Source organism: Carya illinoinensis, chromosome 3 (assembly GCF_018687715.1).
Source record: "Carya illinoinensis cultivar Pawnee chromosome 3, C.illinoinensisPawnee_v1, whole genome shotgun sequence".
NCBI classification, from domain to species: domain Eukaryota; kingdom Viridiplantae; phylum Streptophyta; class Magnoliopsida; order Fagales; family Juglandaceae; genus Carya; species Carya illinoinensis.
The window spans coordinates 24341535-24354383 of record NC_056754.1 but is presented as its reverse complement, the minus strand read 5'-3'; the positions used below and the strand labels follow the sequence as shown (position 1 = coordinate 24354383).

Here is a 12849-nt window from a genome sequence, read left to right as displayed (position 1 = left end):
TGTCTTGACAATCCCATCAAACATCTTAATCCTAACTAAACCGGTCCTAACAATTTTACAAGCCACCGTTGACTGACTCATTGGTAGTGTAACTACCCTCTCAAAACACATATAAAAGATACAAACATATCCATGACCCACTTGTCACCATAGCAACTATTTGAGCCGTAGAACAATATCTATGTCGTTAGACTTTTCGTTAGCAATGTTAATATAATTAGAGGAACTAGTGCCTTTTTCTATGTTTTTCAGTTTAGGATACTCATTTTTATAATGACCAAATTTATGATAGTTATGACATATAACATTTTTCTTGTTAAATTTTGACTATAAACTGCTCCTAGATTTACCCATGTTCTTTTCTAAACTTCTCTCATTTGATCTACCCCTGCTAGAGGAACCCTTAACAAACAAACCACTGGCTTCATTATCCGTCCGTTTCAAATTCAATTTTGTTCTCAATTCCTTAGAGTTCAAAGTAAATGTCACATCTGCTAAGGAAATAGTATTTCTATCATACAACATTGAATTCATGAAATTATCAAACGACATAGGCAACGAACACAAAAAAAATTAGGGTTTGATCCCTCAAGCTTAATATCAATATTCCTCAAATTGATTATAATCTTATTAAATTCATATAAGTGTTTAGAGATAGGAGTACCTTTCTTCATTTTGAGCATTTATAATCGTTGCTTCAAATACAAATGGTTGGTGAGAGATTTCTTCATTTATAAACTCTTAAGCTTAGACCAAAGAAGACCAACCTCCCTCAAAACTCCATCCAATAATGAGAACAAAATGGCACAATGTGCCTTCTCTTCATCTTCTCTTACCGGTGCAAGAGAATCATCAGATACCTTCCCTTCCAATACTTTTAGCAAACTTTGTTGTCACAACAAAGCCTTTATCTTGATGCGCCATAAGCTAAAGCTGTTTTGATCATCAAATTTCTTATATTCAAAATTTGCCACAACCATTCCTCAAGACTTTGCACAGAGCTTGGCGCTCTGATACTAGTTTGTTGGGAATAGACCAAATGTAACAAAGGCCAAGTTGAAGTAAATAATAGTGGAAGCAAACAAAATAAACAACAATCACACAAAGAATACCAAGATTTAAGTGGTTCAGCTCAATGTGAGCTTATGTCCATTGGCGAGGTCGGTTTCAATGATTTCACTATCAACAAAAGATGGAGTACAAAGTATTGGTTACAAAATCTTCTTCCAAAGTGTCAAAACACACTTAGGAATATCACAAAGAGGACCTCTCTCTCTCTCTCTCTCTCTCTCTCTCTCTCTCAATACAATTTTTGGCAGCCTCAGAAGGTAAAAAAGTCTCCAATGAATGTTGAAACATTCATATTTATACTAAAAGAGCCCAAAAGTAGCACTTTGCTCTCTCTCTCATGATCATTGGACCAAAGCAATAAAATTTGAATTTAAAGCCCTATATACCAACAAGACTTAGAAAGTGTTCCCCATGAACTTCATATGTAGGTCATTTTGCTGTAAATGGGTATTTAAAACCAAATTTAAGTTGTATGGTACATTTGATCACTTTAAAGCTTATTTGGTTGCTACAAGTGTTCATCAAATTAATGGTGCTAACCACAATGAGATATTTTGCCTTGTCATCAAATCAAACACTATCTATAATGTCGTCACTCTTGCTCTAGTTAATCGCTAGGCTATTTGACAATTGGATGTTAAAAACGGGTTCTTTAATGGTGAGCTTCAAGAGGCCTTACACATGGAGCAACCCCCATGTATCCATACTTCTCTAACTTCACAGGTGTGTCAATTACACAAGGTCTTGTATGGTTTAAAACAAGCCCCATGAGCTTGGTTTCATCAATTTAAGTAATTTTTGTAATTCATGGTCCTTTGTATTGTACTATTGATCCATTTCTATTTATTTTTCATTCATCCCGGGACACTCTTATTTTATTATTATATGTAGATGGTGCTCTTTTAACAGGGTTTATTGCTTCCATCTCAATGGGTTTATTATTATTATAAGTCGGCAATTTTCTATGAAAGATCTTGACTTTTTACATTATTCTTTAGGTATTCAAGTCCTTCCCACACCAGATGACTTGATTTGATCTTAGTCTAAATATACTTTTGACATACTCGAACTTGCCAAAATATATTACAGTAAACCCATGGGTACTCCTATGATTCCCAAGACCAAAGGCCTCACTAGTAACGTACTCTTTTTTTTTTTTTCTATTCATTACCATATTATTGTAGGTGCACCTTAATATCTCAGTCTTACACGACCTAATCTCTTTCAGTGTTGATTTTGTCTCCCAGTTGATGCACTCTCCTACTGAGGCTAACAATAAAATGGTTAAACTTATACTTCAGTATTTACATGGCACTGTTGATCTTGACATTCATTTTAGTTACAACTCTACACATGATCTATATGCATTTTCACATGTCAATTGGATCGACCAGCTATCCACAAATGAGGTGCTCCACCATTGGTTATTGTGTTTACTTGGGAGGCAGTTGTATCTCTCTTAGTTAATAAAGAAGCAAAATATTGTTGAAGGAGAAAAACTGGTATTCTATTCTAAAAGGAAGAGAGGAGAGACTATTTTTGAAATTTCTCTAATTGAATTATTTCTCAAGTGGCTTACTTTGTGCCAATGCATACATGGGTATTTATAGGCTTGTAGATTTACCTACCATTTACTCCAATACATGAACTTCCCTAATACACAAACACCCAAGTATATGAATATCCCAAATACATGAATCTATAAATACATGAATTACTTCTTTCAAGATGAACCTTCACTCTAGTTCATGAATCTACCAAAAGACACAATTAAATTAAGTTTATTTTTCAACACCCGCCTTTAAACTTAATTCTTGGTAACTCCAAGCAACATCCGTCAATTGTTAAAAGTATCATACTTGAGAAGCTTCATAAAAATATTTGAACTTGATCATGGGTGTTTACAAATCTAACTTGTACTTTATTCTTGACAACGCATTCTCAAAGAAAATGAAATCTTGTATCAATATGCTTGCTTCTATCATGGAAGACCGGATGTTTTGCCAATGCAAGTGCCGACTTGTTATCAACAAAATCTTTATGGCTTCCTCTTGTGGGTTGAGTAGCTCCTTCAATAACCTTCTCAGCCAAATTGCATGTAGAGAGCGTCACAATTGGTTGCTTTTTAGAACTCTAAGTAAATGTCATATTTTCCAAATAAAATACAAAACTAGTAGTACCCTTCCGGTCATCCAAGTCTCCGGCCCAATCACTCTCACTATACCCCACAAGCTTAAATTCATTAGAAAATGAATAAAGAAGGCCGTAATCAATAGTACATTTCAGATAACAGAGAATTCTCTTGGACGCTTTGAAATGCATTGTGCTTAGTGATTCCATATATCAGTTAACAAGTCTAACAACATATAGTATATCAGGTCTTGTGCAAGTCAAGTATCTTAAACTTCCAACAAGACTCTTGAACATTGTGGGGTCTACCTTCTCTCCGTCATCGTGCTTGGACAATTTTGCTCCACATTCAACCGAGGTGCTCACGGATTGACAATCTTCCATCTTGAAGCTTTTGAGAATTTTCCTTTCATGCTTTAGAGATAAAAATCCCATCCTCCATTTGTTTGATCTCAATACCAAGATAATAAGTATGAGACCAATATCGGTCATTTCAAATTCTCTCGTCATAGTTTTCTTAGATTTTTGGATTACTTCCAGTCAAAGTAAAATAATCAACATATATGCAAACAAGCAAAATGTCGCTATTTTCACACACCTTATCGTAGAGAGCATATTCATGCGAGTACTTGGTGAATCCATTCTCTTGAAAAATATTGATCAATTCAAATATTCCATGCCCTTGGCACTTGTTTTAAGTTGTATAAGGCTTTGTTTCACTTTAGCACTTTATCTTCTCGTCCTTTGACCACATAATCTATAGGTTGCTCTACATAAACTTCCTCCTCAAGGATTCCATTCAAGAAAGCCTATTTGATATCCATTTAATGAATCCTACACTTCTTTTCAGCTACAACAAGGGCAAAGACTTCTCCATAATCAATATCAGGACGTTGGCTATATCCCTTGGCCACCAATCTCACCTTGAATCTTTCTACTTCTCCCTTGGTATTCTTCTTTACTTTAAAAATCCACTTCACACTAATGGGCTTTTGTCCCTCTGTTAAACTCACCAATTCCCAAGTATCATTCTTCTTGATTGATTTGATCTCCTCATCCATGGCCATTCTCTACCTTTTCTCTTGTACCACTTCTTCAAAACCTATTGACTCACAATCGGCAAAGTGACATAAAAGAGTTAGATCATCACTTAAATTCTTCGTTATCTCATAAAGATCTTGGAGACTTCTCATTTGGGTTCACTAGAACTTCTTTGATAAGAAGGTGATGAAGGAGTACTAGGAATTGTTGGTGATTGAGGAGGTGTCATGAGTTCTTGTACATCATTTCCTTGATGTAAATTATTCTTTTGGAAAGCTCTTTTGGAATTTTTTGCCAACAAGACACCCTTCACAAAGTTGATCATATTGATCAATAGGTGGCAAGCCTTTGACCATCTCCTTTGGAGCCAACAACTTCAATCCACCAAAATTCACATGCCCAAGCCTCAAATGCCAAAGCCAAGACATATTTTTCACACAAGCTTTGAGGCACTTAGCCACATCAGTTTGAATATCAAGCAAAAACATCCTATTACTTATTATGGACACTTTAGCAGTCAAAGTCTTCTTCTCATCTCTTAGAAAAAGACTACAACTTTTCATTTCAATCTCATAGTTTTTTTCCAAGAGTTGCCCCAAACTCAAAATGTTGCTTTTCATACTTGGAACATAATAAACATTTGACATAAATTGATGGCTCCCATTTTTCAACTGAATTAGAATCATACCTCTCCCTTTGATGGAAATTTTTTACAAATCTCTAAAAGTGACATTCCCGCTCACCGATTCGTTAGACTCCACGAACTTACTTTTGTCTTCGCACATATGATTGCTTGCAGCATTATAAAGATACCACAAATTTGATTTGCTAGTTACTTCTCCTTTGTAGGCTAGTAGCAAAGTGGGCTCTGCTTCCTCATTTTTAACATAATTTGCCTTTTCTTCAGCATTATTAGGAGAACTCCAGCACTCCGAAGCATAGTGGCCATACTTTTGACAATTGTAGCATTTGATTTTTGGCTTGTTATATTGTTGCCCATTCTGCCTTGAGTAATTTTCACTGCCACGACCTCTTGAGGATTGACTCTCTCTTCGTGACACCCTGACTCCCATGTACAGAAACACGAGAATAGTGACGTTTAGATGATAACAATATAGGTCATGCACCCTAATGACAAGTGCTAAGTGTGTGTACAAGCATCACATATAAAACAAAAGTTGCAGTGGGCGAATTAAATTCAGTCAACTAAGTACCAGAATTTTCAATACATCACTACCAAAATAAAAGTATTACAGAAAATTATACATTTATCCAGCGAAAGTAAAGTAAAAAAAAAAAAACAATATTTACGTAGCCAAAAAGTGATACATATCCCATGATCCAAAGTGACCTCAAATTACTCCTCCAGCGAAGCTAATCCCTTAGGCTCAACATATTTATCTGTATCAAAATCTACGATTTCATAAAGCCGAACCGTAGGGTATCGAATATCATGTGAGATTTTGAGTCTCAGTAAGTAACCAATCTAACAACCCACGAGATAAAATTACATTAATGCAACCAACATGTATGCGTGTATATGATCAAACATGCATGAGCCCAAGACTACCATTTTCTCTGAAAATGATCATTTTTCTAAGAGAAATACTACACATCATCCTACACCACACACTTTATATATTAAAATATTATTTTTTATTTTTTTTATTTTTTATTTTATTTTATTCTTATTAAAATAATTAAATTATTTTATTTATCATCCACACACTACATATTTATTATAAAAAAATTAAAATAAGTGTGGTGTGTGAAGTGTGAGGATGACAAATAGATTTTTTCTTTTTCTAATGCACACCAAATATCTCATTTGACCCAAAATACAACATTAAATACCATCAGCCATTTTTCCAGAAAATGGCTCAAACATAAACCCACCATTTTTCCAGAAAATGGTGCTCATATCAATTTAATCATATACCGTCATTTTCCTAGAAAATGGCCTGACATATCCATTTATCAATGTCGTAAGCAGGAATCACAGACAGGATTACCACCATCTCTACTTACCACCATCCCTATAGCCTGCATTGTAGGCAGGACTACCACCATCCCTGTTTTTCACCATCCCTACTGCGTGCACCGTAGTTGGGAATTACAAGTAGAACTCAACCACCGTCCCTGCTTACCATCATCCCTACAGTTCATTTTCCTCTCTTTCAATTTATCGGAGCACTATCGGCCAGAATCATAGGCGGAATTCTACCACCGTCCCTGCTTTCCACCATCCATACAATCCCTTTTTTCCTCTCTTTTATTTCCTTTCAATTCATTCATTGCAAACATACCCAAAAATCTTTCTCACATGAAAATCCAGTTTTCAATAAACAAACTCATCCTCCAATCCAACCCGATCCCCATGCTCCTCAAACTCAAAATCCGACACACCCAACTAGACTCTAAAAAATATGTTAGTGTAAACATATATTCAAATCTCACAAAGTTCTTTGAAAAATTACTTACAGTGATAAAATATAATTTTTGGATGATCAAGGTAGTGCTAAAGGTGACAGCACAACAACGGAACAATGTTTTCGAACCAAGGTCGTGGGTCTAAAAATACCAAATTTTAAATGGGGACAAACAAAGACTTTAGCTAGCTAGGAAAGGGCTTAGAAATGTTGGTGAAGCAAATGGAGATAGTGGTTGTCCGTGGGTAGCAGCGTGGGCGACTGTTGGAGACCAAAAATCTCAAATCAAAAATGGAGATGGTGGGGCTTCAAAGGTGGTGAATCGGGATTAGGGATGAGTGGGTTAGGTAGCTGGAAGGTAGACAGTGACGTGGTAAAAAGATGGTGGCCAAAGGTGGCATCACAACGGTGCTGGAACACATGGACCACACAGCTTGAAGTAGTGCATAGAGGCTAATAACGGCGTGAGAGGGGCTAGGATTGGAGGGGGTGGTGGTCGGCCGGTGGGAAAGAGAATGGAAGGGGCAGCAATGGAAGGGGCGGCGCACATCGGGGCTAGGAGAGATAAACTGAAACATGGGAGAAGGGGAGGGGAGGGGCCCACATGTAGGAAAGGTAGGGGAGGAGAGAAAAAGAAAGGAAAAGAAAGAAGAAAAATGAAAGGAATGAAAGGAAAAAAAGAAAAAGAGAAACGGGAAAAATAAAAGAGAAAAAGAAAAAGGAATAGAAAGAAATGGGGTCCAGTCCTTTCAATTTGGGTCTCAATATTGATCCAACAAAAAGGTTTTAAAACAATAACTTAAATTAAAAATATAGTAACTAAATAAAATAAAAATAGTAAAACCCAACAATAAAATAATTTAGAATAAAAAGTAATTTAAATAATGAACAATATTTAATAACAGGAAAACACATTAAATTAAATTTCACAGCTTGAAGTTGTAAAATAATATCACGTAAATCATCTAAAATTTAAAACAAGAAAATCCAAAATATTAAGAAATGAATTAATTAATTAGTTAAAATACATGTAAATATGAGGTATCACCCTCTTCACGGTTGGCGTTTTGATTGTTTCGTCTGCCTCTTCCTCATCCTCATCCTCTTCTTCCTCTTCCTTGTTCAGTTCGCATCCTTTAACTCATTGAATTTTATCATGCTCTCCTTCATTCTCATTTATAGAGAGGTTTGTGGCGAGAATCTGCTCAATACGTTCTTCCTTCTTATTGAGTCTCTCTTCATGGGTTTGGAGAGATCGCATGGGTTGATAAACCGTCATCGTCTCCAAGTCTTTTGACTCTTTGATTGCCACCACAATATAATCAAAATTTGAATGCAACAAGCGAAGAATCTTCTCAACCGCCTAGACATCCTCCAACTTTTCTCCATATCTCCTCATTTGATTCACAATATTCAACAATTTTTAAAAGTAATTTGCAATTGTCTTAGATTCTTGCATACGAAGGACTTCAAAATCACCTCGTAGCGTTTAGATTTGCACTTTCTTCACTTTATCAATTCCTTGATAGGAGTTTTGTAAGATCTCCCATGCTTGCTTAGAAGTAGTGGCATTGGCCACTTTCTCAAACATTGCTTCATCCAAATATTGATGGATGAGCATGAGAGCTTGTTGGTCCTTCTTATGCAACCTTTGCAGAGCATCCTTTTTATTAGGACTCAACGAAGCTTCATCTCTAGACTCCTCATAGCCTTTATCTATGATCTTCCACACATCTTGAGATCCAAGCAAAGCTTTCATTCGAATGAACCAATTCTCATAGTTCTCCTTTGTCAAATGCATAAATTGAAACAACAACGATGAGTTAGCCATCTTCAGGATCTAGAAAATTGTAGCTCTAATACCAGTTTATTGGAGGAGAAAAACTGGTATTTTATTCTAGAGGGAAGAGAGGAGAGACTATTTATGAAATTTTTCTAACTGAATTATTTCTCCAGTGGCTTACTTTGTGCCAATGCATACATGGGTATTTATAAGCTTGTAGATTCACCTAGCATTTACTCTAATATATGAACTTGCCTAGTACACGAACACCCAAGTATATGAATATCCCATATACATGAATCTCTAAATACAATTTTTTGACATCTTCAGGATCTTGTAATGATCTTGAATTACTTCTTTCAAGATGAACCTTCACTCTAGTTCATGAATCTACCAAAAGACACAATTAAATTAAGTTTATTTTTCAAAAAATATTGTCTCTCGCTCCATTTTGAAGTTGAATATCAAGCCATAGCTCATGCCATTGTAGAGTTGACCTGAAAATCTTTCCAATTTCGTGATCTCAATATTCAACTTCTCACTCTAGCACTTATCTTTTATAATAATCTCAGGGCTTTTTATATGACTACCAACTCAGTATTTCATGCTCATAGCAAGCACATTGAAATTGGTTATCAATATTTCCGTGTATGAGCTTCTCTTGGTCTTCTTCACACTCAACACATTCCCGCATTTCACCAACTTATTGACATCTTCACTAAGTTGTTTGGCCGTCCTGCCCTTCAAAATTTCCGATCCAAACTTCGCCTCTCTCTCAGCATTGTTTGCGGGGGCGTAATAGCAACAATCATGAAGACCAAGATTTGGTCAACACATCAAGCTCTCCCAACATTCACGTAACAGCTCTGTCCAACAAGGAACCATCACATGTATGTAACCCTTGATTGCAAGTGCTACTCCCACACTCCATATGGCAACCCTAGAGAGCAATGCAAACTCTTAAGTGCAAATCCTCTCTTTTATGTTTTGATATTATACCTTATATATATAGTTATGTGTCAATCGGTCATATACCTTGTATATCATCTCTAAACAGATAATACAAAATATTAATCGAAGGCTCCCTAACACTCTTAGGGGGACCGGAAGACAGTTTTATAAACACCTCGTTCAAATTGTTTTCGTCACAAAGTAAAAACATTACGATTTACCTGGAGTAAGCTCTTGCCGGTAACAATATTTTGTTCTGATCTTTATATTTGCAAGGTATAAGGTCGATAATGATGAACTGCATGCGCAACAGAAGGTTAATTATTAAAAACACAATAATAATTATTAAAATACACGGGTTGCTACAACCACGCCGACCTATCCTCACTGAACAGTTAAAATTATTTTTGTTATTTTTTAAATTTTGTTAAACACCTTTAAAAAATCTAAAATAATTACAAATTTATTAAAAAATGATCGGATTACTGTCCCACCTAAACCTATTTTTTCTAATTTTTTAATATATTTAAATATTTTTTAAAAATAAATAAAAATATATTAATACACTTAAAATTACTTTCCAAATTATTAAGTTAAAAAAACAAATCAGTGGAGCAAGTAGCTTCAGTATTTTTGGTACCGTACCGATACGGCCGGTACATTCTGTACCGGTCACTAGGCTGGTATAGGTATAATACCTATTTCATACCGGCTAAAATACTGGCCGGGTACTTCCGGTATTTTAGCCTATACCGATTTGCGTACCAGCTTGTACCGGTCGGTATTTCGGTCTTTTATCTTTTTATTTTTATTTTTTTAAGTTATAATCTTATTTTTTGACCCCCAATTCATACCAGACTATTTATAATTTATATATATATATATTTATGTATAATTTATTCATATATAGACTATTATTTTAAAATATAATTTATATATATTTTTATATATATAATTTATTTATATATCGACTATTTCGAAACGGTATCGGTATTGAAATATTTCATTTAAGTGATTTAACGAGTAGCTTTATGCTAAAAAAATACTTATTTAAGCATATAAAAAAATGGATAAAAAAGGATACATTACTCGGTGGGAGAGCGTTTTCCTATTGCATATAAGATAAGCCGGGAGGACCAGAACAACCGCCAAAAAAAAAATAAAGGTATGATTACTACTCTCTTTGCCTGTTCCCAACTTCCCATTATTATAATATGGCTGCAATGCTCTGTTATCGTTTTCGTTTCTCACTCTCTCTCTAGATCTTTCTCTCTCTCTTTCTCTTTGCCAATGTCTCAAACCTATAGAGTCATGGTCCTAGAGCAAAACCAGGTTGCTCCACCGCCCAACTCAGTTCCAACCACATCTCTTCCTCTCACCTTCTTTGACATACCATGGCTTCTCTGCCGTCCTATGCAACGAGTTTTCTTCTACGATCTTCCCCAGCCTACCAATCATTTCCTACAAGCCATCCTTCCTTCTCTGAAACACTCTCTCTCCTTCACCCTCCAACACTTCTTTCCCTTTGCCGCCGATCTCATCTGCCCTCCCCAACCCCTCAAGCCCCATCTCCTCTACGCAGAGGGAAACTCCGTCCCTTTGACCATCGCCGAGTGTGCCGGTGATTTCCATCAGCTCATAACCAACGGTCCACGAGATGTCAGAGAATTGCATCCCTTCGTGGCGCAATTGCCTCCAGCGCGCGTGTCATCGGAGAACACACGTGTGATCCCTCTCATGAGCATGCAAGTCACCCTTTTTCCGAACAAGGGCATTTGTATCGGTATCACCTTCTGCCACGTGGCAGCTGATGGAAGGGCATTCCACCATTTCATCAAATCATGGGCGTCAATCTTCAGGAGTAGAGGAGACCTGACTTTCCTCGCCACGTCACCACCACTTCATGACAAGGCTGTAATCAAAGACCTGAATGGACTTGAGCCCATTTTCTTGGAGGAGTGGTGGAAGTGGGCATCAACATGGAAGGAGGAGGACTCGGCTCTCATCCATGATATCTTGGCTAACAAAGTTCGGGCCACATTTGTACTAGGCCGAGCACATATTGAGAATCTTAAGCGCCGGGTAACAAGTGAATGTACTACGGACTTGGAGCCATTACACACCTCAACATTTGTGGTAACATGTGCACTCATCTGGGTTTGCTTGATCAAATCCCAAAACGGTGGAGTAAGTAATTTTGCAAACAATGATAAGCTCTACTACTTCAACTTTGTTGCAGATTGCAGAAACCGGGTGGAGTTTCCAATACCCTCCACGTATTTTGGAAATTGCCTAGCAATATGTTTTGTGTCACTCGCGGGGAGTGAGCTAGTGGGAGAAACTGGGTTTTTCAAGGCTGTGAAAGTTATTGGCGACAGAGTTTCAGAATTGGAGAGTGGAGCCTTGAGAGGGGCAGAGAGGTGGCTGCTAGATTGGAAAGAAATATCGGAGTTGGGTGGTCTTGTTACAGTTGCAGGCTCACCAAGATTGGGTATTTATGATACAGATTTTGGATGGGGAAGGCCAAAAAAGAGTGAAGTGGTTCAGATTGATGTTTCCGGGGCTATTTCTCTTGCTGAGTGCAGAGATGAAGATGGTGCTATTGAGGTTGGTTTGTCACTCAGTAGAACAGATATGATTAGTTTCAATGCCATCTTCGAAAAAAGCTTGAAGCTACTCTGATATATATGTTGTGATTTCTGCAAGGTTGTAACCATAGTTCAAATAGCTTTCTACTCTTTTAAATTCGTTTACGTAAACACTACGTTTTGCAAATAACTTAATAATCATTGCGTGTTCTGAAGACATTACATGAAAACATTCCCCTCGTTTACTAATAATTTGTGATCTGCTTGTTACTATAGACATTAGGATTATGTATATTAGGATTTTGATCAATCCAGGTTGTAGATCTGATTATATATAAAAATTTCAAATAAATATATTTTATATTATATATACACGTGTGGAGATGACATTTGGATGAAGATCAAGTGTGCGAAGTTGGAAATATTTTGGAAAGGAAATTAGTTTCATTATCGTGAAATATCATATGACCTCATGTGGTAATGATCTTCCTATTTCTATTGTTTTGTTATTTTTGTTATTTTTATATACATAAAGTGAGGGATTTGAAATATGTTCTCTTAGGGATGTCAAATCGTGTTAACGGGTTGTGTTCGTATCATGTGAAGGTATATACATTACAGTTAATGGGTTAACCCAAACACGACCCATTAAGGGTTTTGTGTCAAAATCATAAACCCTAACACGACTCATTATAATAACGGGTTGACACAATACAACCCGTTAGTGAATCCTACGAAAAGGTTAACACGACACGACCCGGCCCGTTTTAACTCGTTTATATTAATGAACACGAACACGACCCGTTAACTCGTTTGACCTGATTAATTTTATATAAATATTAAAATAATAATGTCT

General features: G+C 36.4%; 1 protein-coding gene across 1 annotated transcript; it reads left to right on the top strand.

Moving 5' to 3' along the window:
• The first annotated feature begins 10502 nt into the window (after positions 1-10502).
• LOC122303893 (coumaroyl-CoA:anthocyanidin 3-O-glucoside-6''-O-coumaroyltransferase 1-like) lies at positions 10503-12223 on the top strand. The gene has a single exon (XM_043115888.1). It carries the CDS (start codon positions 10573-10575, stop codon positions 12085-12087), a length of 1515 nt encoding a protein of 504 aa, XP_042971822.1. The 5' UTR covers positions 10503-10572; the 3' UTR covers positions 12088-12223.
• Positions 12224-12849: the final 626 nt, after the last annotated feature.

Coding starts and splice junctions, on each gene's coding strand:
- LOC122303893 (XM_043115888.1), top strand. CDS start 10,573: ATGATTACTACTCTCTTTGCCTGTTCCCAACTTCCCATTATTATAATA.